General features: G+C 55.8%; 1 protein-coding gene across 3 annotated transcripts in view; it reads left to right on the top strand.

Moving 5' to 3' along the window:
* Nucleotides 1-24,693, top strand: part of CARMIL1 (capping protein regulator and myosin 1 linker 1) — an 81,734-nt gene that overhangs the window by 47,294 nt on the left and 9,747 nt on the right. For all 3 annotated transcript variants that reach the window (XM_081121472.1, XM_081121471.1, XM_081121473.1), the window contains exons 16-33: nucleotides 17-121; nucleotides 721-790; nucleotides 3,257-3,338; nucleotides 4,200-4,299; nucleotides 4,394-4,448; nucleotides 5,333-5,505; nucleotides 6,392-6,460; nucleotides 7,015-7,108; nucleotides 7,483-7,581; nucleotides 8,965-9,093; nucleotides 9,674-9,805; nucleotides 11,290-11,465; nucleotides 13,209-13,296; nucleotides 14,420-14,569; nucleotides 18,894-18,960; nucleotides 19,152-19,348; nucleotides 20,719-20,822; nucleotides 23,363-23,792. In XM_081121472.1, the coding sequence (XP_080977598.1) occupies nucleotides 17-121; nucleotides 721-790; nucleotides 3,257-3,338; nucleotides 4,200-4,299; nucleotides 4,394-4,448; nucleotides 5,333-5,505; nucleotides 6,392-6,460; nucleotides 7,015-7,108; nucleotides 7,483-7,581; nucleotides 8,965-9,093; nucleotides 9,674-9,805; nucleotides 11,290-11,465; nucleotides 13,209-13,296; nucleotides 14,420-14,569; nucleotides 18,894-18,960; nucleotides 19,152-19,348; nucleotides 20,719-20,822; nucleotides 23,363-23,792 (2,320 nt within the window). The remainder of the gene's footprint in view (nucleotides 1-16; nucleotides 122-720; nucleotides 791-3,256; nucleotides 3,339-4,199; nucleotides 4,300-4,393; nucleotides 4,449-5,332; nucleotides 5,506-6,391; nucleotides 6,461-7,014; nucleotides 7,109-7,482; nucleotides 7,582-8,964; nucleotides 9,094-9,673; nucleotides 9,806-11,289; nucleotides 11,466-13,208; nucleotides 13,297-14,419; nucleotides 14,570-18,893; nucleotides 18,961-19,151; nucleotides 19,349-20,718; nucleotides 20,823-23,362; nucleotides 23,793-24,693) is intronic.

The following is a 24,693-nucleotide window of genomic DNA, read 5'->3' as shown; positions in this document are numbered from 1 at the left end:
GTGTTCTGTTTTCCAGGAAAGGAAAGGAGGTCCCGCCGTCGTTTAAGCAGTTTTTCAGCAGCTCCCTGGCCCTGACTCACATCAACCTCTCAGGCACGAAACTGTCCCCCGAGCCCTTAAAGTGAGTGGTTCGTTCGTTTTCTCTGGAGCTTTTCCAGTTCGGCGGGTGGCTGTCCGTGTGCTCGGGAGAGAGGAAGATGCAGAATCCCGAGGCCGACGGGGCCGATGGAAACGGCTTTTTACTTCCGGCACAGAAGGAATCCGACTCTTCATGAGCATGTTGTGCTCTCTCGATATTGCTTCCCTTTGGACCTCGGCCGGAGCCACTGATCGTCTGTAAAAGTTGTGTCCCGGGTGCAACTGTCTTTATATTAACCCCGGTTTAGTCCACTTTTAGTATATTCTTGCGTGTGTGTGTGTTTTAAACTGATTTTTTGAAAGAGAGGAAGAGAGAGAGAGAAACATTGATCTGTTACCTCCCGTATGCACCTCGACCAGGGATTGAACCTGCAACCGAGGTATTGCCCTGACCGGGAATCGAACCCGCAACCTTCTGCTGTACGGGGCGATGCTCCAACCAACCGAGCCCCCCGGCCGGGCATACAGTTGGCATTTTAAACAGTGAGGTGGTGCTTGGTGCCGGCCTGGGACCCGGGTCGTTCTCTGGGCCGTAATTGGGGCGCGTCCGGACTTGCGCGGTGACCGGTGTTCCCTCCGCAGGGCGCTGCTGCTCAGCCTGACCAGCAACCACAACCTGAAGGCCGTGTCCCTGGACCTGAGCGGCTGTGAGGTAGGCGCCCTGCGTGCCGCACCCCAGGAGAGAGCTCTTTCCTCCTGCAGAGAGCGATTCTGTTCCCAGGCGTATCAATGAAGCAGAAAAACACATCACAGAAGGTTCTGATGTTTTATGGGTTTTATCTCCAAACGGCCACAGATCCATGTTCAGAAAGCATTCAAGTGTGTTTTTAATGACTTTAAAAAAACAAAACCCCATTCTTGGCGCCGGCCCTTAAGTATTTACGACGAGGCGCGGAGACCCCACGCGGAGCACACAGCCCTTCTCTTCCACACCAAGCCCGCGTTCGCTGCCCCGCAGCAGCAGCAACACATTTCGACTGGGTCTCGTCAAACCAAGTTTCGTCCTTGGAGGAACCTTTGTGGGAAAACGTCCCAGCATAAAAATTATGTTTTTAAATTAAAATAGGAAGAAAAGCGATCATTTAGGGGGTTGTTTTACATTTAAATCTGTAGTATTTGCCGCATCTTTTTAAAAAGCAAAAGTGACCTCAGGGAAGGAGAAGGAATTTTTTGAAAGTTTTCTCTAGACTTTCGTGTCTTTACTTCTCTGGTCCCCATCATGACTGTTTGAGTATTAAATACGATTCCCTTAGAGCTGTGAGGAACCCCTGGAATAGCCCAGCTCCCGTGGGTGAGAGGACACTTTTCTCTTGAAAGAAATGTGGTTTTTGTAGACATTTCAAAAAAGTGTACAGCAGTGGGCCCCCCTCCCCCTCCATCCGCCTGCTCTTCAGTGGCTCAGGTGTGGGGTTCCCAGGGACGGGCATTTGACGCCAGCCTTGCGGCCCAGAGGCCCCCAGCCCTCGTTACGCAGATGCGTTTACTGACTTTCATTTACAGCCGGGAGAGGTTTTGCTGTTTGGGGGAGGCTTCAGCTTGGGGGAGCTTCAGGCATCAGGTAACCTGTGAATTAACGGAATGTCCTTGGTAACTGAAGACTAGTTATTTTCGTATTTAAGTGTTCGGTGTTTTGTTCCGGGAACAGGTTTTAGTTGGCAGGGTTTTCCCGACTCTGCTCTTTCGCGCTGTGTCGATAGACTTGAGCCTCTCGGTTCTTTCCTCACTTCCTGCCGATAACATTTTTTTTTTCCTCCCTGGGCTTCCCTTAGCTCGGCCATTGCGTAAGTACCTCACGGCGGTTTCATTCGCATGCGTTGATAGAGCTGATTATTTCTGACAATTGGAAAGTGTTGCTTTTATGGGTAAATGCCACAAATATCACCAGTCAGCAGCTTTTACAAAATACACAGAGTCGATCGCTTAAAGGTTGCGTGTACTTTCCATATTTGTAAGTGGGAGATTTTTGCTGTGCTTTATGATAATGGAAGTGGGAAAGGCTGGATTTAATCGCATCAACCGAAACGCTCCCGAGTGAAGAGGGGCCCAGAGATCTGTGCCGAACTCCGCTAAACACGCAGGCGCCCGGGGGAGTGGGTCGGTTCTGGTCCAGGGAACCAGAAAAACACTGCAGCTAAAATAGCGAAGTCACGATTCCTTAACTTCTTACCTCAAAACTTGAACAAGCAGAAAACAGCACCTTGTGTTATAAATTCGATGTAGCAGTTTATATAAACGTCAATTTCCTTCAGTGACTAGAGGAACAGCCATGATCCCCGGTGCACAGGAGGCTCAATAAGTGATCATTTCTCCTGTTTGGTAGCAAGTTTGTTGAGCGGAGTGGCTGCAGGTCGGGAAACTGTGCCCCGCACAAGGCTCTGCACACAGTAGGAGCGCAGAGCGTTGCCGACAGGAAAATAGAAAGATATTCTGACCTCTGGAAACTGTGCTTTTGGTTTCACGGAAAAAGACGAAACTATTGGGTTATATATTCCGTTTGGAATAAATTAGGTATTTGGAATAACTCACTCTTAGTTTGGGTCTGAGGCAACCCTAATAATCGCACTTTAGATTAAGGAAACGTCTTTTTCTCCGGTGGCGCCAGGCGTCCGTCCGCTCGGGCCGCTGCGAGGCCTTGGAGCCCTGCGCTCCCTGCTGCACCACCGCGGGCCCAGCACCGCTCTGGGCCCTCCCGAGCCGGGGCCCGGTCGGGGTTGGTCTTTCTCAGCCCCTTTGGTGCTGCTGCCTGGGGGGGGGGGGGCTTATTCCTGAAGCAGCCAAATGAAAGAGCAGCCCCTCCTCACGGACACAGAGGATTCGTTCCATTTCCAGACGTCAGAAGTGGAGAGAGCTCTTGTGGGTTGGCAGACGGCGCCTTGCTGGCGGTGACCTGGGTCGTCTCCGTCGTCTTTGTCTCTTTTTCTGGCGATTTTCGGGGTGATGGCCTATGGGAGGCGGCAGCGATGACGCGTGTTGGCTCTTTATCACCCGCGGCAGCTCTTTTGACGTTTTTAAGTCAGGCTTTTCTTTGGTGCCAAGTTGAAGACTGCGTTGCCTTTTTCTGGTGTTTTGGCTCCGCCTCCAGCAGGCGACTGACCCTTGTGTTCGTCTGTGTCTCTAGCTGAGGTCGGGGGGCGCCCAGGTGCTGGAGGGCTGCATCGCCGAGATCCACAACATCACCAGCCTGGACATCTCCGACAACGGTAAGCCGGGCGTCGGGAGGAGAGGAGACGATTCTCCAGTTAGCGAAGGGAGACTCGATGTGGAAAACACCTTCATAAAAACGTTCTCTCTCCCTCGTCCGATAGGACTTTTTAATTTAACGGTGGAGTTTGTTTACGGGATAAATCTGTGCCAAAGTCTTAGCCGAGTCCATGGCCGACAATGCGCGGTCTAGGCAGGAACTAAAAGGGTCAGTTAAGATGTCATCGGTCTGTTGATAAAGCCCTGAGTCCAGCCTCTTGCGTCCTTGGTGGCGATGAGGTCGAGCCCTGGTTTGTTTATTCGGAGCTTGTTCCGCCGGCCGCATCCCTGCCGATGTCCGTAGCCTGCGCGCGGGGCCCTGTTAGATTTGCACAGACGCCTGCAGTCGCCGTGAGCAGGGACGGGGGCCTCTGTGCGGGACCCGGGGAGTGGAAACCTCCTGCCCGTTTGTTTCCGCCCCAGTCCCCAGGGACCTCATCTCCCGCTGGCTGGGCCAGAGGATGCAGGCAGTGAGTTTACCTCTGAAATGAGAGGCGGGAAAAGAGAGCAAAGACCCTTTGAAAGGAAAAGATGGGCCCTGGCCAGGTGGCTCCGCTGGTTAGAGCATCTTCCCGATACCCCGAGGGTGAGGGTTTGACCTCCGGCCGGGGCACGTGCAAGAAGCAGCCAGTGAATTCGCGGATACGTGGGACAGCGGACGGGTGTTTCTGTTTCTCTCGCTTCCCCTCTCTCGCCCTGAAAGCCGCTGAAAGGAAGAGATGAGATCCCAGGGCCCCGGGAGGTCTCCTCCTCCGCCCGGTCGTGTTCCAGCCGAGCTCGTTCGTACGGATTCCGATTCCCTCCCCCTCTCGCGTTTCCAGGTCTAGAGTCCGACCTCTCCACCTTAATCGTGTGGCTCAGTAAAAACAGATCCATACAGCACCTGGCGTTAGGCAAGAACTTCAACAACATGAAATCCAAGTAAGTCTGGAATTTCTGTTCTGTCGGTGACGACGGCGCCCAGCCCCGAGCACTGGGTTTCACACGTCTGTCCCCGTGTTTGACGTCTCTTCAGAAACCTGGCCCCCGTGTTGGACAGCTTGGTACAGATGATCCAAGACGAAGAATCGGTGAGTATTATTCTTAAAACTTCTGCCTGAAGCCTTTTGTTTGCTGCCATTCTTAGCATTTCCACCAGGTTCATGGCGACAGGCTTCCGGACGGTTTGACCTGTGCGCACGTTTCCCGTTGTCGTGTGAAGGAAACGGAGTCGTTACCTCGTAACGCGGCGACAGGAGGCACTTAAAGTAGACTTGCTGTCCAGTTGATGCAGCTCGTGACCAGTTAAAGATTGTAACTGACAGACTGAAAGACAGATGAACTGACTCCTACGCCCATTTCCTTTTTAACCCTCCCCCAAGGACATGCTTTCATTGACTTTTTGAGAGAGAGAGAGAGAGAGAGACATCAGTTGGTTGCCTCCCACACAAGCCCTGACCAGGGACTGACCCCGACCCTAGGTCCATGCCTTGACTGAGAATCGAACCCGCAACCTTTCGGTGTCCAGGGTGACGCTCCGACCCACGGAGGCATCAGGCCGGGGCTCGGCTGGCGTCGCGTTTGCGTTTGCCCTCGGCCGGTGTTCGGAGATGCGGTTTCGTGCTGTGGGTCGAGGGGCAGTGTGGCTGCACTGAAGCTAAGCAGCGGTTGTGCAGCAGCTTCGGGATCCCGGCCTGTCAGAGCTGGTCCGCGTCGCCCCGCGTCGCCCCGCGTCGCCCCGCGTCGCCCCGCGTCGCCCCGCGTCTCCCCGCGTCTCCCCGCGTCGCCCCGCGTCTCCCCGCGTCGCCCCTCGCTCCCCTCGCTCCCCTCAGAGGATGGCTGGCCCGTCCCTGCACTGAGACACAGCCGCCCGCGTTTGACCCCAGTGCCCATTTTACGCCAGGACCCAGGTCCCTCAGCGTCGGGCAGCCGAGAGCTCACAGGTGTGACGCCTCACGGCCCGTTCCCTCCACAGCCTCTGCAGTCCCTGTCCCTGGCCGACTCCAAACTCAAGACCGAGGTCACCATCATCATCAATGCCCTGGGGAGCAACACGTCCCTGACCAAAGTGGACATCAGCGGGAACGCCATGGGGGACATGGGCGCCAAGATGCTGGCCAAGGCCCTGCAGATCAACACCAAGCTCAGGTAGGCGCCCAGGGCCCGGCCGCGGTGACGCTCGCTCTGAGGTCGGCCTGCGGAAGGCTGGACCCGCGAAGCTCAGGAGAAGAGGTGACGGTTTTGGTCTTTTGTCAAAATACGGGGAAGGTGTTCTCAGATTTAGAGAAAGTGAGTCCTTCAAGTTTTCCTTAAAGGTTCCCACTGGGAGGTGGACCCTGCCTGGTAGCCGCCGTGGCTCCTTTTCTCGTCAGTGTGACACTGACAGGCAGGGGGACGGCTCGCGGGCAGGCCCAGCGAGCAGAGCTGGGGGCGCAGGAGTGTCGGGCTTCCCCGCACGTGGGGAGAGCCCAGCGCCCTGCCCTCCCCTCCCAGTCCTGCCACCGTAGAGACGGAAAACCAGGGGTCTCACGGGGTCCACTGGTTCAGAGCGAGTCCCCCGGGTGCTGACCACACCGGGTCAGGGCAGCAATGGAGATGTGAGGAAACGTGACGAGGTCCCCTGTAGGTTAGGAGGAGGGTCTCGGGGCCTGGAGCTCCGCGTGCTGGACACGGGGCTGCTGAGCATCTTCGGTGAACAGATTCAGCCCGAGACCCGAACCCCAGACTTCCCAGGGAGAATGCGGGAAACGCGGTGTTAGGTTCCCGGCTTGTCCGGCCTCCGTGGTGAGTCAGCGTGTGTGCTGCTGCTCCCGAGCACGCTTCCCCACACGCTGAGCCGTGAGCGTGTTAGGGATGAAACGCTGGAGAAACAGGCATCCTCGCTTGTTTGAAACAAGACGGAACATCTCTCCTCGCTCGCGTAATGTCCTTGTACGAAAACACCGGGACGGGCCTGCGGGAGCTTTACCCTCCGCGGGGACTCGTTCCCTCCTTTCCTGCGTCTCATCGTTTATGTGGCTCCGTTTTCAAACAGGACGGTGATCTGGGACAAGAACAACATTACTGCACAAGGCTTTCAGGACATAGCTGTTGCTATGGAAAAGTAAGTGCTCAGGAGGACTTCCTTCTGGAAAAGTGCAGTGTGGCACCCGCATCTGTGGGCCCCGCGGTGTCCGTGAGCCCCGGGGTGGTGGGCACAGCTGCAGGCTGGGACTTGGAATGGGGGGGCCGCGCCGGCCTCTGTGCACCGCGTGGCTGGTGTGAGTTTCTGCTCTGCGAAGCGGGGGCCACGGCGGACGCCGGCTTCCTCTCTGTGCCCCTCTCCAGTCCCAGTCCGAACGTTCCGTCCTGCTCGCCCCTGAAATCCAAAAACAGCCCCATTCCCGAAAGTTGTGCCATTTTGTCGGGAGCCCTGAGTGGATGAGGTTGCCTGGTGCTACCACGTGGACACCACGTGGACACGAGGTGGACGCCACGTGGACACGATGTGGACACCACGTGGACACCACGTTGGGCTGCAGTCGGGGCCCAAGACGTGCTGGTCATTTGGAATTTTCTGAGTCGCTCTGGCTATTGCCTTTTGGGATTTTGAAAAAGTGCCGAGTCGAGACCATAGGAAGCTATTTTTTAAAATGAACATGACTCTCCTTTTCCTAGGAACTACACGCTGAGATTCATGCCGATTCCCATGTATGACGCTGCTCAGGCCCTCAAGACAAACCCCGAGAGGACGGAGGAGGCTCTGCAGAAGGTACCGCGGGGCCAGCGGCTGAGTTGCAGTAAACGCGCATTAGAACCGAGTTGTGTTCATGAGTCTGAACATGTGAACATACTTTGTGTCTTACAAAGCGTTGCAGGATCACGATGGACATAATGCGAGGTCGGGGAGGAGCTTTGCCAACTTAAAAGCCACAAAAAAATGACTCCATTTCCCGCACCTTACATTTCTGACACCTGCCGCTCCTCGCCGTGAGGCGCAGGCCCCCGACTTGTCAGACCTGGGGATCGGGGCGCTGGAGGGCGTGTGAACAGTGCTTTGGCTTTAGGCTGGGCCACTGGCGGTTTCACGTGTCACGTGACCCTGAGTCGAGCTGTGATCTTGAGAGAGACCTGCTTTGTTTCCAGATAGAAAACTACCTGCTCCGGAACCACGAGACCAGAAAGTACCTTCAGGAGCAGGCCTACCGCCTGCAGCAGGGCATCGTCACCAGCACCACGCAGCAGGTACGGGCCCCCCGTGCTCCTCTCACCTGCCTGCCCGGGGGACACACGGAGGACTCCTGTCCCCTGAGCCACCCCCAGGGACACCGTGAGGATGGGGGCTGTCGGCCGTGCTGACCCTCAGCAGGCGTGTGTTCAGGAGGCTCTTGGAGCCTTGGGGGACTTTGTCTGACGCGAATGGGAGAACTCAAGTGTTACGCTTCTTTTGGATGGATTTAAAGTCCTTTCACTTGAAGGTCATCTCTCGAGATTGTTTAAATCCTGCCTTCTTGGCGAATCTTTCATGGCACAGTTTCTGGGGCCTCCTCCGTCTCTGTCGATGATTAAAGACAACTGTATAGATAGAGCCGCGTCCACGTGCCTCTCAGGTTGGCCCGCTGTGTCCTCAGGTGTGTGTCAGTCCCTTTTTTTAGAAGAAAAGTTTTTATTGATTTTTAGAGAGGAAGGGAGAGGGAGAGAGAAACGTCAGTGATGAGAGACAAGCTCCCAACTGGGGACCACGCCTGAAACCCCGCATGTGCCCTGACCAGGAATCGAATGTGACCTCCCGGTTCCTAGGTTGACGCCCAACCACTGAGCCACACCGGCCAGGACAAAATATGGGAGAAACTTTTTAAGCTGTGCTTATCTTTTATTTCCCACGGCTTAGCTTTCTTCATGTTTCTCTCTATAAATACAAATATAAAAGCATAACCTCCCCCCTCGTACGTTGTTCTTGGTCTACAGTCATGACCTACCACATCCCTTTGGGTTTTAAGTTTAAATCCCTGGAACAACTTGAGATGATTCCGATGTAATTAACCTGGAAGAGGGGCCTTAAAAGAATAGAAACTAGATGTTATAAAACTTCATTAATTACCTATGTCAATACGATAAAACCTCGACTGGCTTTTTTGGGGTGGTTTTTAAGTTTCATAGAAAACTGCTTGATATAACTGAATTAATGTAAAAAATATTGTTTCCAGGGAAAATGTGATTTCCAAGATACTGAGACAACTGGCCTTGGGCATCACATGTAGTCATCAGAACGGCGCGATCCATTGCTCTCCCCTCAGCGCCCAGCACTGTGTCCGACCCTTAGCGGGAGCAGAGTGAAAATTAATGGGACAGGTTACTGTCCAGCAGTGTCACTGAGTAGCCGCGAGACTCTGAACCCTCATGAAGTTCTCACTCTGGTTCTACTCGCTCCCTTTCCCGAGGCAGGACGGGACCGGGACCCTTTGGTGTCTCCTTGGACTTAGTGTTGCCAGGGTTTCCTTATGAATTAATAGATGAATAGATGAATAGGTGAATTAATAATGGGGCGCGCTCTGCCTTCTGGAGGAAGTTCCCATGCTCACTTGTTCTGTTTCCTTCTGTCTGAACACTGCCCTGCTCCCCGGGCAGATGATCGACAGGATATGCGTGAAGGTCCAGGATCATCTCAACTCCCTGCGGAACTGTGAGGGAGACGCCGTCCAGGAAGACGTGAGGTCGGCCGAGCGGCTCATGCGGGACGCCAAGAACTCCAAGACGGTGCGTTTCAACTCGGCCGCACAGGCGCCTTATAAGCTGGCGCCAGCTCCCTTTAGCTTTCCACCCACGTCCAGGGTTGCTCACAGGTGGCGGAGGGAACTGAATCCATCGTTGCCGCCTTTCAGCACCCGCGGAGGCGCAGGGGGCCGGCGTGGTTCACCGGGTCCCGAATGACCGAGAGATAATTGTAGTTTAAATGAGCAACGACTCACGTGGCCCTACTCTGCTTGCTGGTCAGCAGCAGGGCACCCCCGTCACCTCTAAAAGAAGCCTCTCTCAGGGTAGGACTTGGTCCCCCGTGTGTGGCCTGGTCCTCACTCTGCTGTTGGAGTCACACACACAGTGACTGTTCTGTGTGGCAGGAGCCCTGGGGCTCAGGCAGGTCCCCTCAACGCCCCACACGGGGACGCCGGGCACCAGGTCAGGTGTCCCCATGGTTTCCAAGCCGGACCTCAGTTTACTCGTCTGTTTGATGGATGGGGCTTTGATCGGGGATGATTGCTGCTAATGGTCTGCAAGGACTCTGGCGCTGATGGAAATGTTGTTTAACTGTGGAGAGATTCTCTTATTTTTCTTGCAGTTGTTACCAAATTTATACCACGTTGGCAGCACGTCTTGGGCGGGAGCCGGTGGCTTGTTATCGAGTCCGATTCAGGAGACACTGGAATCGATGGCTGGGGAGGTCACGAGAGTTGTCGACGAACAACTGAAGGTTCGTGCTTCCTGCCACTTTGGAAAATGACATTGTCGTGACCTAGGCACCCGTGTTTTATAGATGTGTGTGCGTGTGGTGCTCACCTAGCCACGCCCCGGCACAGGTGGTGAAAACGGACTTCTGTGCCTTTTCTAGCTCCACCCAGGGCTTCAGCGGTGAACTGCTTCCCGGGTTGATTTCAGATGCACTTTGCGCTCAGGCCCGTGGGGCAGAGCTGGGTTCTGGCCGGTGTTCGCCCAGCTCGGCCGGGAGAGTCCTGCGTTTTCTTACTTTTCCTGCACAGCTGGAGGGCGCTGGGAGTGTTTGGGGTTATTTCCGGTCGTCCCAGTGGCTGCCATGGGCAGGTGACAGTGGTCACCCTGCAGTGTGAGGCAGAGGGACCTGGCTGGTGGCACCGAGCTTTGCCTGTGAACGTGGGAGCAGACAGACCACTGTGCCTGTCTGTCCGTGACGATGCTCCGTCAGCCACGTCCACACCACAGTGCTGGTGGCACATGCCTGGCTGTCACACTGGGACCTGGCATCGAGAGTAGCGCCTTTGAGGCAGATTAATAGTGTTACGTGCGGCAGACTCGTGTTTATTGGAGCTGGGCCCTGCCCCGAACACTTGGCATCTGCACGGTCATCTGGTCTTCAGGGATTGAGGCGGCAAGGCCTTGGCCATTTCAGAGATGAGGGAAGTAAAGCTGAGATGAGTGGCCCCATGTCACTTGGTGAGGATTCAGATGTGGGCCTGACGTGAACGCCGACGTCCTTTCCACACCCGCCAGCCACCTGGCCCGTCTCAGCCGATCGCTTAGCCCCCCTCAGCTCACTCTCTTCAGCTGTAAACGGTCATCGCGGGATCCCGGCCCGTCCTCACGGGTGCTCGGGGGACGAACGTGCAGACACGTTTTCCAGACGCCGAGGGGCCCTTGTTCGAGAGTGTTCTGGCTGCTGCTGTTCATGTTGACAGAGTGCTCGCCAGTGTTTCCTCGGGTTCACGTGCTCCTTACGACAGCGGTCACCATCCCCAACACTGAAGCTTTTCTTTATAAGGAGGAAAACTGGCCATTGCCCGGACTTGTCTGTTTCCGATGTCTTGACAGACTGGGTGGGTCCCTGACTTGGGGTTCCTGTGATTTGCAAAACCAGACAATAGCTCAGATTTGCTGTGTTGTCCGGGAACTATCTGCACGTTTACTGTCCGGGGCCCGAGAGAGCCGTAGGTGGGGGAAGGTGGGTGCAAAGGCTGGTCTGTGTCTTTGAATCTTCTCGCGATGCCCTTGTGCTCAGCACGGCCAGGTCAGGCTCACCCTCCAGGTGCCGCGTGATTTAAAGTGATTACCAGAGACCATGACCGTCTGATGGTCCCAGTCACCCTGGATGACTCGGGGTCCCCGGCCGTGTCCCTGGGTCCGAGGGCTCATCCTCTGTGACCGAGTCTCTGCGGATGGCGGGTCCCCGCGTGTCACTTGGCCCCTCGCTGTGCCTTGTTGCAGGCTCTGCTGGAGTCCATGGTCGACGCCGCCGAGAACCTGTGTCCCAACGTGATGAAGCGGGCGCACATCCGGCAGGACCTGATCCACGCCAGCACCGAGAAGATCTCCATCCCGCGGACCTTCGTGAAGAACGTGCTGCTGGAGCAGTCGGGCGTGGACATCCTCAACAAGATCAGGTGCGTCCGTCCTGCCGACAGCCCTGCGGCGTGAGCGGCCGGGTCGCTGGCATCCCCACAGGGGGCGTGTGGCCTGTCCGATGGCCGGGACTCTGCGGGAAAGCTCCCGAGACCCCGCTTGAGAGACAGGCGTTAAAGAGTTAGGGCTTTTGTTCTGCCCTGTGTCGGAAATCTTCCTGGGCGCAGACATCTCGGGGCAAATTATTGACTTTAGCTTAGCAAGGTTTTTCCCTGCTATGCAAATATCCTTTCCATTTTAGTTTTACAATTAAATAATATTTTCATAGCTCCTTTCCTGGCTCTGAAAATCTCACAACGGTTGACTTTATCTTTGTTTGTTAGCCCCCACCCGAGGGTATTTTTTCCGTTGCTTTTCAGAGAGAGTGGGGGGAGGGGGGAGAGGAACATGGATGAGAGAGAGGAACATGGATGTGAGAGAGGAACATGGATGTGAGAGAGGAACATGGATGTGAGAGAGGAACATGGATGTGAGAGAGGAACATGGATGTGAGAGACACGTGGGTTGGTTGCCTCCTGCACGCGCCCCGACTGGGATCGGGGATCTTGCCTGCAATGGAGATACGTGCCCTTGGCCGGAATTGAACCCGGGACCCTTCAGTCCTCAGGCGGACGCTGTAACCACTGAGCCAAACCAGCCAGGGCAAAAGACTGTTGATGTTAGAAGCAGACATGAACTTCTGAGATGGACGCTGGAATGTGGGGTAAATCCCTCCGGCACGTGGCCTTTAAACGGGCTGTGGATTTACGCAGGTTTTCAGATCAAAGACACACGTGGCATTTGAATCCTTGGGGAAAGCAAGGAGCCACCGTGTTCACTCAGGCGCCAGCCTCTGCCCAGAACGGTCGTGGCTCAGCTGTTTATTAGTGAAAACCGCCCGCACTGCCTGACGTCTGGGCCCCGCTCGAAGGTCGGGCAGGAGACACTGAAACGGGACGTTCTGGTGACGTTTGTTCCCGACGGGCGGGACGGCCGTGCGTGTGCAGCTGTCCTCGGAGTGAGAGGGTGGGTCCGGTGGACCCCGGGCCTGGGCGCCGTGCGCTGCGCAGAAAGGTCTCTGAAAGGCGGGGGAGGTGCGGCTAACGGAATAACTGAGGCTTAACCGTCGGGCTGCACTTTCTTAATTCCCTCCAGCCGGGCTGTTTTCATTTCTGTCAATGGGTGGATTGTTCCTGACCACACGGTACACGTGGTTCCCATTAGGTTGGTCTTTATCCAGATGCTCTCATTTCTGCCTCTGAATCTCCGGGCCGAGAGGGCGGAGGCCGGTGGAAATTGGTAGAGAACGTCTGTTACCTGTGTGTTGATGGTGGTGTTTAAGGACGTGCTTGTTTTTGGATGTGTTTGGCCCTGTTTGCATTTTTTTTTCCCAATCCTCGCCTGAGGATATTTTCTCCATCGCTTTTCAGAGAGTGGAAGGGACAGCGGGAGGGAGAGGGAGAGACATAGGTTGGGTGCCTCCTGCCCTCTCGCCGACCGGGGCCAGGAACGAGCCTGCAACCGAGGTACGTGCCCTCGGCCGGAATCGAACCCAGGACCCTCCCATCCGCAGGCCGACGCTCTTACCGCTGATCCAAACCGGCCAGGGCTGTGGGCACACCCTTATATTCCGTTTGCAGACAGGAGCAGCCGCGGTTGACCCTGTGACCACAGCGTCGGGTGGGTGATATTTTTTCCCTTTGCCCAAATTAAACTGCTGCTCCGCTGTTTGGATCTGTCTACAGCGAAGTGAAGTTGACAGTGGCCTCCTTCCTGTCCGACCGGATCGTGGATGAAATCCTGGACGCCCTGTCTCGCTGCCACCACAAACTGGTGAGTGCCGCGACCGCCGGAGCGGGCCTCCGTGTCTGCCTGGGCGCAGGCCGGCCTCCGGCGAGGGCGTGGGCTCCTTCCCACGTTCTAGGCTTCAGCAGCGTTGCGGGGCCAAGACCCCGGCTCCTGCGCCTGCCTCCTCCGTGTCCCCTCCAGCCCATCGCGAGCGTGCTGGACACTCTCCAGGGGACATTCGGGGAAAAGCTGGAGTGAGGGCGTCGGGAAATCTTGTCCGTTTATAACCAGGTCTAGGCTGTGGGAGGAGGCGATGTGGAGACTGAGATCTGAAGTGAAGATTTTTTTTAAAGACGATTTAATTTAGCTCATTTTGTCGATTTCTGATCTGATCGAGAATGGAGTATTTTTTTTTTTAAATCCTCACTTGAGGATATATTTTTCGTTGCTTTTCAGAGAGTGGAAGGCGGGGGGCGGAGAGAGAAACATCGACGTGAGAGAGAGACCCCCTGGTTGCCCCCCGTATGTGTGCTGGGCCAGGGACCGAACCACCGGCGTTTGGTGCACAGGACGACCCCCCAGCCAAACGAGACACCCACCGGGCTCAGATTTTCATGTTTTTAATAAGCAGAAACAGAACCAAGAGAGCACCTGCATAGAAAAGCTTATTGATACGCGCAGCTCCCGGGGCTGCCTCGGTTGCCTCCTTGACGATGCAGGTCCTGGTGTTGACTGTTCTGTGTGTGTTTTTGGTTTTATTTTCACTGTATAAAGAAAGTGGCTTCTCTGTACAAAAGGCTGCAATGCCTCCTGGTGGACGTAATTTTGTGATTGTATCGAAGTTAAAAAGTTGAGTGGATCACACCAGCCTGAGAGGAAGGTGCCTGGTGCCTCTTTAGGAAACAGAAACACGCCTACTATGTGCGTAGTTGCATCAACAGGGCAAAGGTGGTGTTTTTCAAAAAATAAAGTCTCAAAAGACATTTTTAAAAAGAGATTTTGTCTTTTCCTGGGTAGAGCTCTCCACCCTCCAAAGAAAGGTAGCAAGAGGGGTAAGTTGGTCCATGAGTTTATCGGAACGGCCGTCAGCCCCCCCGGCGCCCGCTTTGGGAGCCCAGCCACCGGCCGTCCCGTGTCCGTGGTGATTTGTCCTGTGTTGACTCTCCAGACCGACCACTTCAGCCGGCGGGGCCGGACCCTGCCCGCCCCCGAGGCCGCGGACGTGGAGCCGGCGGACGAGAAGCCGGCCAAGCGCCCGGTCCTCACGGTGGAGGAGCTCACGGAGCTGGAGCGCCTGGAGGACCTGGACACGTGTATGGTAAGACGCGGCCCTGACGCCCCCGAGACGCGGCCCTGACGCCCCGTTCCCCTCCCCTGGGCTCTGCTGGGTTTTTTGTGTGTTTTTTTTAAATCTCACCCTTGTCGACCAGACCAGATAAAACCGCCCTCGTAGAGACGATTCTTTAGGAACGTGTCGCTGTAGGGACGCTGCAGCGAGGCCGACGAAACCTAATGTTCAGGTTCCCACCAAGGCCGCTGCCGAACTTCTAATTTCTATTTTGTAAAACTTCCTTTAAATGAAGCCGCCGTTAGAACCGTGGGGAAGGACTTTTCCCCGAGTGAAGTGTGTAAGGCGACTCTCTCCCTCCTGGTCCTACAGTTTCTCTCTTTCTGATGCTTGTACAGTTTGGTTATACTCTTAAGTTTGCGTTTCTTAGTTGTTTTGTTTCCTTCCCGGGCGATGTGCGTTGGGAGATGGGACGCAGGTGACCGGGTGGCGCTCGCTCGCGCTCAGAGGCAGGAGATCTTGATTCTTTATTTTCTGCATCTCAGTGGCGCCTCCATCTGGCCGTGTGACTAGAGTATTCAGACCACAGACACTTTTTTTTCTCTGATGACAGTTTTCAGCCTTTATTTCACTTTTTAAAATCTCGTTCTCAGTGCAGCTCCTCCTCACTTTGCCACCAACACGGTTGCATGTGCTTTTGTGTTCAAATGTCTTCATTTCTATTCAGTGTTTTTGTGTTTTACTGAAATATTCATTTTTCAGTAATTCCTTATAATCTGAGAAGGTGCTGGTGAGATGGGGTTTTGGATGCTTATGTACCCAAATGTTTCTACTTCAGCCTGGGGTGGCCGTAGTTTCGAGATGAGCGTTGTTAAGGGATGGTTTCTGTTTTTGACTCCCAAAACCAAGGGTCTGGCACGGATCTGATGTTATTTTCCTATAAAATTAATGTATGAACAGAAACACAAGGGAGGGGCGTGCGTGCTGTCCGCCCGTAACAGGAGCCTGTGTCATTCTTAACACTGTGGGGCAAACCGTGTCAGAAATGCGACAGGTCCAGCTGTTCTCCAGCTGTTCGGGCGAGTGCGCCCGCGGTCGGCTGGCCTGGAACATGCCTCCCTGTGTGTTACTTGGTTGACGACAGTGATTAATTAGCCCTCCCGTGCGCATCTTATCACTTCAGCACACGTGCCTCCGTGTCCGGCGTGTGTGTCCCCGGCGTCTGCCGTGTCGTGGGCGCTCTGCGCTCCGCTGCAGGCAGGTGCTCCCAGGACGTCGGCGTTTCCCACCCACCTTCCGGCTTTGGTTTGTCATCGGCCCTTGGGGGGCTGAAGGACTTGTTCGCATTCTAAGGATCAGTTATCCCCAAATAGTTAATTCGTCACCTGTACTTAGAATGGTCGTTACTCGGATAATCGGGAGGAGCCCCGGTCTCGTTGAACTAACCTTTGGAAGGAGAAGGGGAGACGAGAGCTGCCTGAGAACTAACCCGAGCTGTGCCTGCCCCGTGCTTGCGTCTGGTCACAGCTTTAGGACGTGGCTGGGGAGATGCGCTAACACGGGCCCCAGTCGGTATTTCACACAGTTCAAGGATTTTTGAAAATATACTTTAACTTTTCCTCCTTTCATTCAGCAAGGCTGTTTCCAATTTAATTTAATGGATCATAAAATGAGGCCTATTTGAAGGAAGTTACCAAATAAAGTATGAAATTAGAAATCGAGGCTGAGACTTCAGGGATGTTGCTGACAGAGGCCTTTCTGATGAGCAAGGCGTGCCGGTGGTGATACGGGTGACGGCGCTGGTGTCTTCGGGGTGCTGGTGTTTATGGGGGTGCCTTACCTGCCTCTGAATAGGCCCAACTGTTTCCACTCAGACTGAGGAGCCCTGGATACGTTTTCAGAATATTAAGCAGCTAACAGCCGCTAAGGGCCAACATTATTTACCGCGTTAGAGCTTTAGTGGGAGATGCAAACTCCCGCTGAGGTACCAGGTGTCTTAGGTAGGCAGGCGACCGGGCAGGGCAGGGCCCCCCATCCTTTCCCAAAAGGCTTTGACGACTGAGGGGATTCGAAGCTCCGTCAAAAAGCAGCAGGGAGCATAGAATAACGTAAAGGACCCCGGTGGGGACACTTTCCCGCCGTGGATACCCCCCCCCCCGCTGTGACCCGGCCAGTCCTGCCAGGACCGGAGCCCCCTGGGGTTACTGCCGTCCACCCAGCGTCTGTCCACCGGGTGCCTCGAGCAGACACTGGCTCCGTCCCGTTGGGCCGGCCGATGGCACTTTGCTTACACGTAGCAAGAGGTGGCATCGCCGAGGCTCCGCAATGTCCCTGTGCCGCCCGTGAAAAGCCTGGACTCGCCTGCTTGGCCGCCCTCCTGCCTCGCTGCTCGGCCCCGAGGACGCCCTGGCCGCCCTGCCCGCCCGCGAACGTGCCTCCCCCTCCGTCGGTGACATTGCTGCTGCTTCTGTCCCATTCACACTCTTTCCCTTTCTTCCTGCTGCATGGAGACCCTCTGCTGCACAAGTGTGAGTATCCGAGCCCCCGCCCCCCGTTTCCGCTCTCCGGCCCCCTTGCTTCCGCGCTGGCTGCCTGGCTGCCGCCCAGGACCCGTCCTGTCGTCAGGCACCCGGGGCCCCGACAGAGCAGGCGGCGACGGACAGACGACTGGGTTCCCCGAGGCGGTTCAGCTGCCCAGAACGGCGATGAATGCGGGACACCCGGCCGTGTGCCCGAGAGCAAGCGGGTGCTGGTGGAGGAGGGTTTAACCGCTGGGGGGGGCCTCCCGACGGCAGCCAAGTGAGGAAAAAAGAGACGCGCTCCCCGAGACGTCCAGCTCCGTCCCCTTGTTTTCCTGGGTGACGGAATCGGCGTCAGCCTCACTGCTCACGTTGCAACAGTGTTGCTAATCTGCTTGCAACTGTGTTTTTTTTCTTAACCAACGTTTTGTTTTGTTTTGTTTTGTTTCGTTTCGTTAACCTCGGGGGGGGGGGGGGGGGAAGGAAAGTAACTGGGCCCCCTGAGCGTGGAGTGAGGGCTGTTTGCTGTTCTTCGTGCAGACTTGGTCACGTGAAGAAGGAAATGCCTCCATCCTGTCCTTGTGGGGAAACAGTCTTGCTCTCGTTTTGTTTTGCTTTTTAAATCAGCCTGTCTGGGAAGTGCACGCTGAAAGTGAACCTAACAGGGAAGAAGCGTGTTGTTCGTCAGGCTCCAGCGTTAGTCATCACCTTGCGGTAAAAATAGGCATGTCGCCCGTGAGCGGCGTGAGGATGGTTTTAAATCCGGTATGAAAACTGGGTCAGGCGGGTGAGATTCCCGTGCTGCCCTGGCTCCCGGGGAGCAGGCCACGTGGCCAGTGTCGCCGTCTGTCCCCCGCCCGTGACGCCAGGAGGAGGAAGGAGCCTGTCTTTAGGGGGTTTCCTTCTGTAGTTACGTGTTTTAAAGATTTAATACATTGTTCCTCCTAGTCCTGAGGATGTTAATTGAAAATGACTACTTATTACTGAGAGAATGCGCTTTTAAAGATAAAGGACGTCTGTCGTGGCCTGAAGCCGTGGTTGGGGGTTGACCACGAATGGGTCCGTGAGATGTTTGGTGCGACTCTCCAGCTTCTGTGCCGACCTCTCAGGGACGGGCACGGCGTGATTTCTCTGACGGGAACCACGTAGGCGCGGACAGACCGACGCCGGGGGAGAGGACCGAGAAAGTTCACCCTCCGGAGGCAGAGACGACTGCCGACCTTAGGGCCAGCTTTGCTTAATCGACAGCCGACACCCACGTTAGAGAAACTCCCTTGACACTCTGGCCGTGATTTGGGTTTTGGTCTCGTCTCTTAAAGGACCAGCAGGACCAAGGGCGTCTGTCTGAGACGTGAGGGCAGATACAGCTTCTGAATCCTGGGCGGCCCGAGCCCCCGGTGTAAAGATGGGAACCTGGGCGGTGGGGATGGGAAAAACCAGACACGCTGCCTCGGGGGCTGGCGGGACAGGTGCCCCCGCTGCTGCTGCGATAACACAGGGGATCACTGCGTCCGGTTTTCAGGGGCTGATTTTAGTTTCTCCATCGTAGTCTTTCCACCCACTTAGACACCTTCACGTGCAGCTCAGAGCTCGCTCCCGTCACCAGGACGTGACTGGTTAGGGCTGCGGGGAGAGGAGCTGCCGGCTGCCGCGTCCGAGGAAACGGAGCGTTTAGAGACGCTTGGGTCTGGTCCGTTCAGTCCGCTGTCCGACAGCACAGACCGTCCTCGGAAGTGAGACGACCCTGAGCTTGAGCAGGGTCCCCGGTGCTGCTGCAGTGTGAAGGGTGGTTTGTGCAGACACCTGACTCGGCGCTTTCCGTGTTTTGTTGCTAGATGACCCCTAAGTCCAAAAGGAAGACCATCCACAGCCGGATGCTGCGGCCGGTGTCCAGGGCCTTCGGTGAGTGCCTGACCCTCCTGGCCCTGGCCTGGCACCCGCAGGGGTGCTTCTCGGGGGCTCCCTGACGTGCAGGCGGTGGTCAGGTGATCGGCGAGTGGCTGTTCGCTGCCCCCTGCTAGACTCTTGTCACCGTCAGGAATTTCTCTCCGTCTCTGAGCAGTGGGCGTGGGTCTGGACTTTGCTTCCTGCAGAAATGGAGTTTGATCTGGACAAGGCCCTGGAGGAGGTGCCCATCCACATTGAAGACCCGCCTTTCCCATCCGGCCGGGCAGAGAAGCGGAGCTCGGGCTTCATCTCCGAGCTGCCGTCCGAGGAGGGGAGGAAGCTGGAGCATTTCACCAAGCTGAGGCCACGGCGCAACAAGAAGCAGAGGCCCACCCAGGCGGCGGTAGGTGGCGGGGCTCGGGGGGCCTGCACCAGGGGAGCCCTGCCGGAGGGGGGGCTTGGTTAAAGAGCGCAGACCCTGGGCTCGCGACATTCGTGCAGAATAGCTTCACTTGGCGCTCAACAATTTTGGAAAAGACAACACTAGTTTCCAACTCTCAGGACAGGGTTGTCCTTGGAAGGCCCTAGAGAAATACTACTCACGTGGGTGAGAAAAACAGGCCACCTCTGTACAGTTTTATAGTGTGTGAGTGTAAAAGATAGAAAATGACTAGCCAAGAATTTATTTGTGATTAGGAAATGTTGGCATCTGACTTTAGGTTGTGAACATGTGCCGACCTGCTCTGGTGCCTTTGCTTGGATCTGAGTGGGGTGATATGGACTTGAGTGGTGGGTGACGTGGACCTGAGTGGGGGGCGACGTGGACCTGAGTGGTGGGCGACGTGGACCTGAGTGGTGGGCGACGTGGACCTGAGCGGGGGGCGACGTGGACCTGAGCGGGGGGCGACGTGGACCTGAGCGGGGGGCGACGTGGACCTGAGCGGGGGGCGACGTGGACCTGAGCGGGGGGCGACGTGGACCTGAGCGGTGGGCGACGTGGACCTGAGCGGTGGGCGACGTGGACCTGAGCGGTGGGCGACGTGGACCTGAGCGGTGGGCGACGTGGACCTGAGCGGTGGGCGACGTGGACCTGAGCGGTGGGCGACGTGGACCTGAGCGGTGGGCGACGTGGACCTGAGTGGTGGGCGACGTGGACCTGAGTGGTGGGCGACGTGGACCTGAGTGGTGGGTGACGTGGACCTGAGTGGGGGGCGACGTGGACCTGAGTGGGGGGCGACGTGGACCTGAGTGGGGGGCGACGTGGACCTGAGCGGCATGGTGACAGCTCCCTGCCACCCCCCTGCCACCCCCTGCAGGAGGGGATGGAATTGCTTGTGTTGGGAGCACGTTTACTCTGTGTCTCTGGCTCTTGTGTCTTCTCTCCTTAAGAAAGACTCCTTGAAAAAGTTGTCTGACTTCTGTCCCTGCTCCAAATTCTGCATTCTGGGCCTGCCCACCCGGAACTGCCCAGGTGTCCACCCCTGACCTGGTCCTGTGGACGTGTCCTCTCGCCTGATAGCCTGGGCAGTCTCGGCACAGAAGGCTCCGTCCTTCCTGAGCCACGATTCCGTGGCCCGGGTCGGCACACTTTCATCCCAGCCACCCCTGCAGCGTGGTGCCGTCTAACCTGTGCCCCCACCCCCGTCACAGTTGTACATGTGACTTTAGTTCCAGTGGACCAGTCAGTGGTTCCCGTGGCCCTGGTCACAGAGCCTTGAACCTGACAGCTGTCCGCTGATTTAGCTGAATGTCCGTGACCTATTCGGTTTGCAGGTCTGTGCTGTGACCGTGGTCGCCCAGGACGGCGAGCAGAACGGCCTCATGGGGAGAGTGGACGAAGGGGTGGATGAATTCTTCACCAAGAAGGTGACCAGGATGTGAGTTCAGAGTCGTGACCAATGATGCTGTTTAATTTGCATGTAAATTACGAGCAGTCACAATTGAACTGTGTAGACCAAGGCTTGTTTATTTCATACACAGTATATTTTTTGATGGAATTTACTGTTCTGATGGTTTGCAAAATATGACCCTTAGGCCAGCAGTGTGGTTATCGACTGGGAACGTGTTAGAGACGCAGATTCCCGTCCTCGCCCCAGACCCGCCGACTGAGCGTCTGCAGGTGGACCCAGCGTCCTGGGTGAATAGCCCTGCAGGGCTGTGCTGGACCGTGGAGCCTCCCAGAGTGTTTTCCCAGGGCATTCTCTCCTTCGCCCGGGCGACTGTTACAGGGCAGTGAGCGTGGACAGCTGATGCCACTATTTCTAAACGCTCCCTGTTCGTAGCCTGACACATGCGTGGGCCGCAGGTCCCAGGTGGAAGCACAGCCGGAGACACTGTTGGGAGGACAACCCAGCCAGCAGAGAGGTGGCGGCCTTGGCCTCGAACACGCCCATCTGCGCGCTCTTGGCACTAAGTGCGGTTTTCTTAGAGGATTCAGTGGTACTTTCATTAAGTCATTTACCTTAAAACACTCCAGTCTTTTTTTTTTAATCCTTACCTGAGGGTATTTTTCCATTGATTTTAGATAGAGTGGGAAGGAGAGAGAGACAGAGAAACATCGATGTGAGAGAGACACACTGACTGGTTGCCTCCCACTCTCGCCGGGATCGAACCCATGACCCCCTTTCGTGGACGGGCGACGCTCTAACCACTGAGCCACACTGGCCAAGGCAGCCACTAGGCTTTATGATGATTTGTACCAGGTTTTCAAATCCCCAGCCAGAGGCAGGTCCATCCTCAGACACACACACGGTCAGCTTGGATTTGTGTCAGGGACTCTTCACCTTGAGACGCGGGGTTCGGGAAGGGATTTAAACCACGTGATGAGCCGCGGCGGGCAGGTGGGTGGGGGGAGGAGCCCGCCGTCCTGGAGATCGCGGTGCCTTATCTCGCCGCAGCAGGATGGCGGGGAGAGTTTACACCCACGAACCCACGACAGCACAGCGGGCCAAGCGCTGTGGGCTTTAGGACGCTGTTATTTGTCTTTGACGCTGGCCTGAGCTTGGCTCACCATCCTTGGAGGAACCTGTTCTCCTGTCCTTCAGGAACCGCCTGAAGTGTCATTTTTTCTCTGAAGCTCTGCCTTGGCTGCTCCCCTTGCCCCCGAGTTAATTGCCGTGTCTCTAAAGCCGACTCCAGCTTTCTCCTGTCTGGAGCTCACACAGTCCCCGGGGAGCTCGGCTTGTTCTTTTTCTCGGCTCCGGGGGGGATGATTGGATTCCCAGGGCCAGAGACGGAAGCAGTACCCCGCACACGGGACAAGGGGACGTCCCTCGAACCTTTTCTCCCGTAGAAGCTGCTCTGTGTTTTTATGTTTGAAAATTAATTTTTCCAAAGATTGCCCTTTAGAAGCGGCTCCCGGGTCTTTTTCATTGTAACCCCGTGTCTGTGACACAGCCCATAATACGTCGCCTGCTGTCTGTCCCTGAGGGACGAACGAGTGAGGATGCTCTCGGCCCGTGTCCGCGGGAACCACGGGTGCCCCATGGGCGCTCCCCCTGAACTCTAGAAACGGGCGTCTGGTTGGCGGGGACGTCGGTGTGCGTCTGATCGGCGTCCCGTGAGCGCTTGCGCCTGCCCAGGTGTGACTTCCGCACCTGCAGGCGGCTGGCTGATGGCCCAGAACGAGAGGTGGGAAGTTTCGTCAGGTGTAAAACCCGCTGCCCCGGGAGGATTCGTTAGGTTCCAGCACAGGGAGAACTGGACACGTCAGTTTTCATCGTGTGGTGGGGGAGTCCACTGGAAGGGACCTGTTTCGTTTTTTTTTCTTCTATAAAAACAGATTGTCACTTTGATATGCAAAGGGCTGGGCTTAGGTACAGCCCCGAAGCTGAGTGAGAGAAGTTTGAAAATCAAAGTCTTACCTGCTCGTAATTTAAAATGTCAGATGTTCTCCAAGGCTTATTTTTTCCATGTTCCCCAGAAGCAGTTAATTCCTATTCCTTTAGCTGTTTATTTTTTTATTTTGCTTCCAAATTCCTTAATAACTTGCAATTTCCTGTTTTTCAGCTTTGGATGGTAACTATAATTAGTGACTTCTCACTACGGAGGATAATCGCTTAGTTACTATTACTCTGCGCCCGCCAAGCGCACACTGGCAGACGCTCACGCGCCCCTTTCCCCGTTAGTCAGTCACGTCATGATTGTTCTGTCAATGTCGAGTGTTTTTAAAAAAATGTTTATATTAATTTCAGAGGGAGAGCGAGATAGAAACAGATGAAAGAGAGTCATCGACTGGCTGCCTCCCGCACGCCCCCTGCTGGGCACGGAGCCTGCGACCTGGGCACGCGCCCTGACGGGCCTCGAACCTCAGGTGGTGCTGTAACCACTGGGCACACCGGCTAGGGCTGTTCTAACTGATTCTTGCTGGACCTTGAATTACAGTAAAACCAGCAGGATTCCTTCTTTTGAGTCACAGGAGATCGTCAGCAAGAGGCCCGGAGTCCCAGGACCTCGGTGAAGGCGGCGATGAAAAGAAGAAGAGAGAATCTCGGCGGAGCGGCTTCCTCAATCTGATCAAATCCCGGTCGAGATCTGAGCGGCCGCCCACGGTCCTGATGGCAGAGGAACCGTCCTCACCGAAAGGGGTGGTCAGAAGTCCGGCCGTGGACACACCCAGGAGGGACTCGAGGCCGGCCGAGCACAACGGCAACTCGGAACGGACGGAGGAGATAAAAACGCCCGAGCCCCTCGAGGAGGGTCACGGGGAAGACGTGGGGAGGCCGGAGCCCGGTGACGGCAGGGGCAGCCCGCCGGGGGGCCGGAGGTACGGGGTCCAGGTGATGGGCAGCAGTCTGATGGCCGAGATGAAAGCCAAGCAGGAGCGCCGGGCGGCCTGTGCGCACAAGGTAAGGGCCCTGCGGACCTGCTGTGTTTGGGTTTTGCCCCCACGGTGAGAGAGGTTCAGAAAGTAGCCTGTTGGTTAAGTAAAAATCCAAAAAACCAAATACTTTTCCCTAAAAACTCCTTCCCGAGAGCCGCCGTGTCCCAGGTCGGTCGTGGGTGGTACCTGCCCGGGGGGTTCCTGTACCTGTCACCAGGAGCACGTGACGTGACGGCTGGTGCCCCTCAAATCGGGGAAAGACTGAGCGTTGAATCCCTGTGGCACCTGAACTGACAGGCAGATACAAATACTCAAACCAGAGCCTAATTATAGAATCGTAGACTTATGTCATAATTTATTCCCTTTTTCCAAACCTAAAAACTCCTGGGTATATTCCAAATGTAAAAGTCAAAAGAAAAAAGTCAAGGTGTCCCATTAGAGTTCACTGAATACTTGACCACGGACATGATGTCTGTTGCTGAGAAGAAAAACCTCATAGTTAATCATTGCTGAGTCCCCTAAATCTCACTCAATGCATAATTTATTCTCTGAACCGCTTTTTAAAATATAAGTTGTGCCCCCCCCAGTTGCCTGTTTCCTCCTGCAGCTCCTTGAAGGGCTGAGCCCTTGTCATGGTCACTGAGAGCCACGTGCCACGTTTAACCCAGGCCGTGGTTTCTGTGGATTGCCCTGGGCTCTTTGAAGTTTGTGGAACTGGGTTCTCCAAAGAAAGGAAGACCGCACCCCTACTTTATGTGGAGGGGCAGATTAAACCATTCACCCCAACCCACACTTGGTTTTCAGAAAGGAAACGGCGAGCTCTATGCCAGGGTTACGGTCCCTCCTACCCGCGCATCCTACGGAGGAGTTGAGGGGGACCGTAGGGCCCCATCTGCTAGTTCAACCAGGAGGCAGGAGGCGGCCTT

The sequence above is a fragment of the Miniopterus schreibersii genome (genome assembly GCF_964146895.1).
Source record: "Miniopterus schreibersii genome assembly, chromosome: 19".
Lineage (NCBI taxonomy): Eukaryota > Metazoa > Chordata > Mammalia > Chiroptera > Miniopteridae > Miniopterus > Miniopterus schreibersii.
The sequence above is the reverse complement of the archived record's forward strand: the minus strand, read 5'-3'. Positions and strand labels throughout refer to the sequence as shown.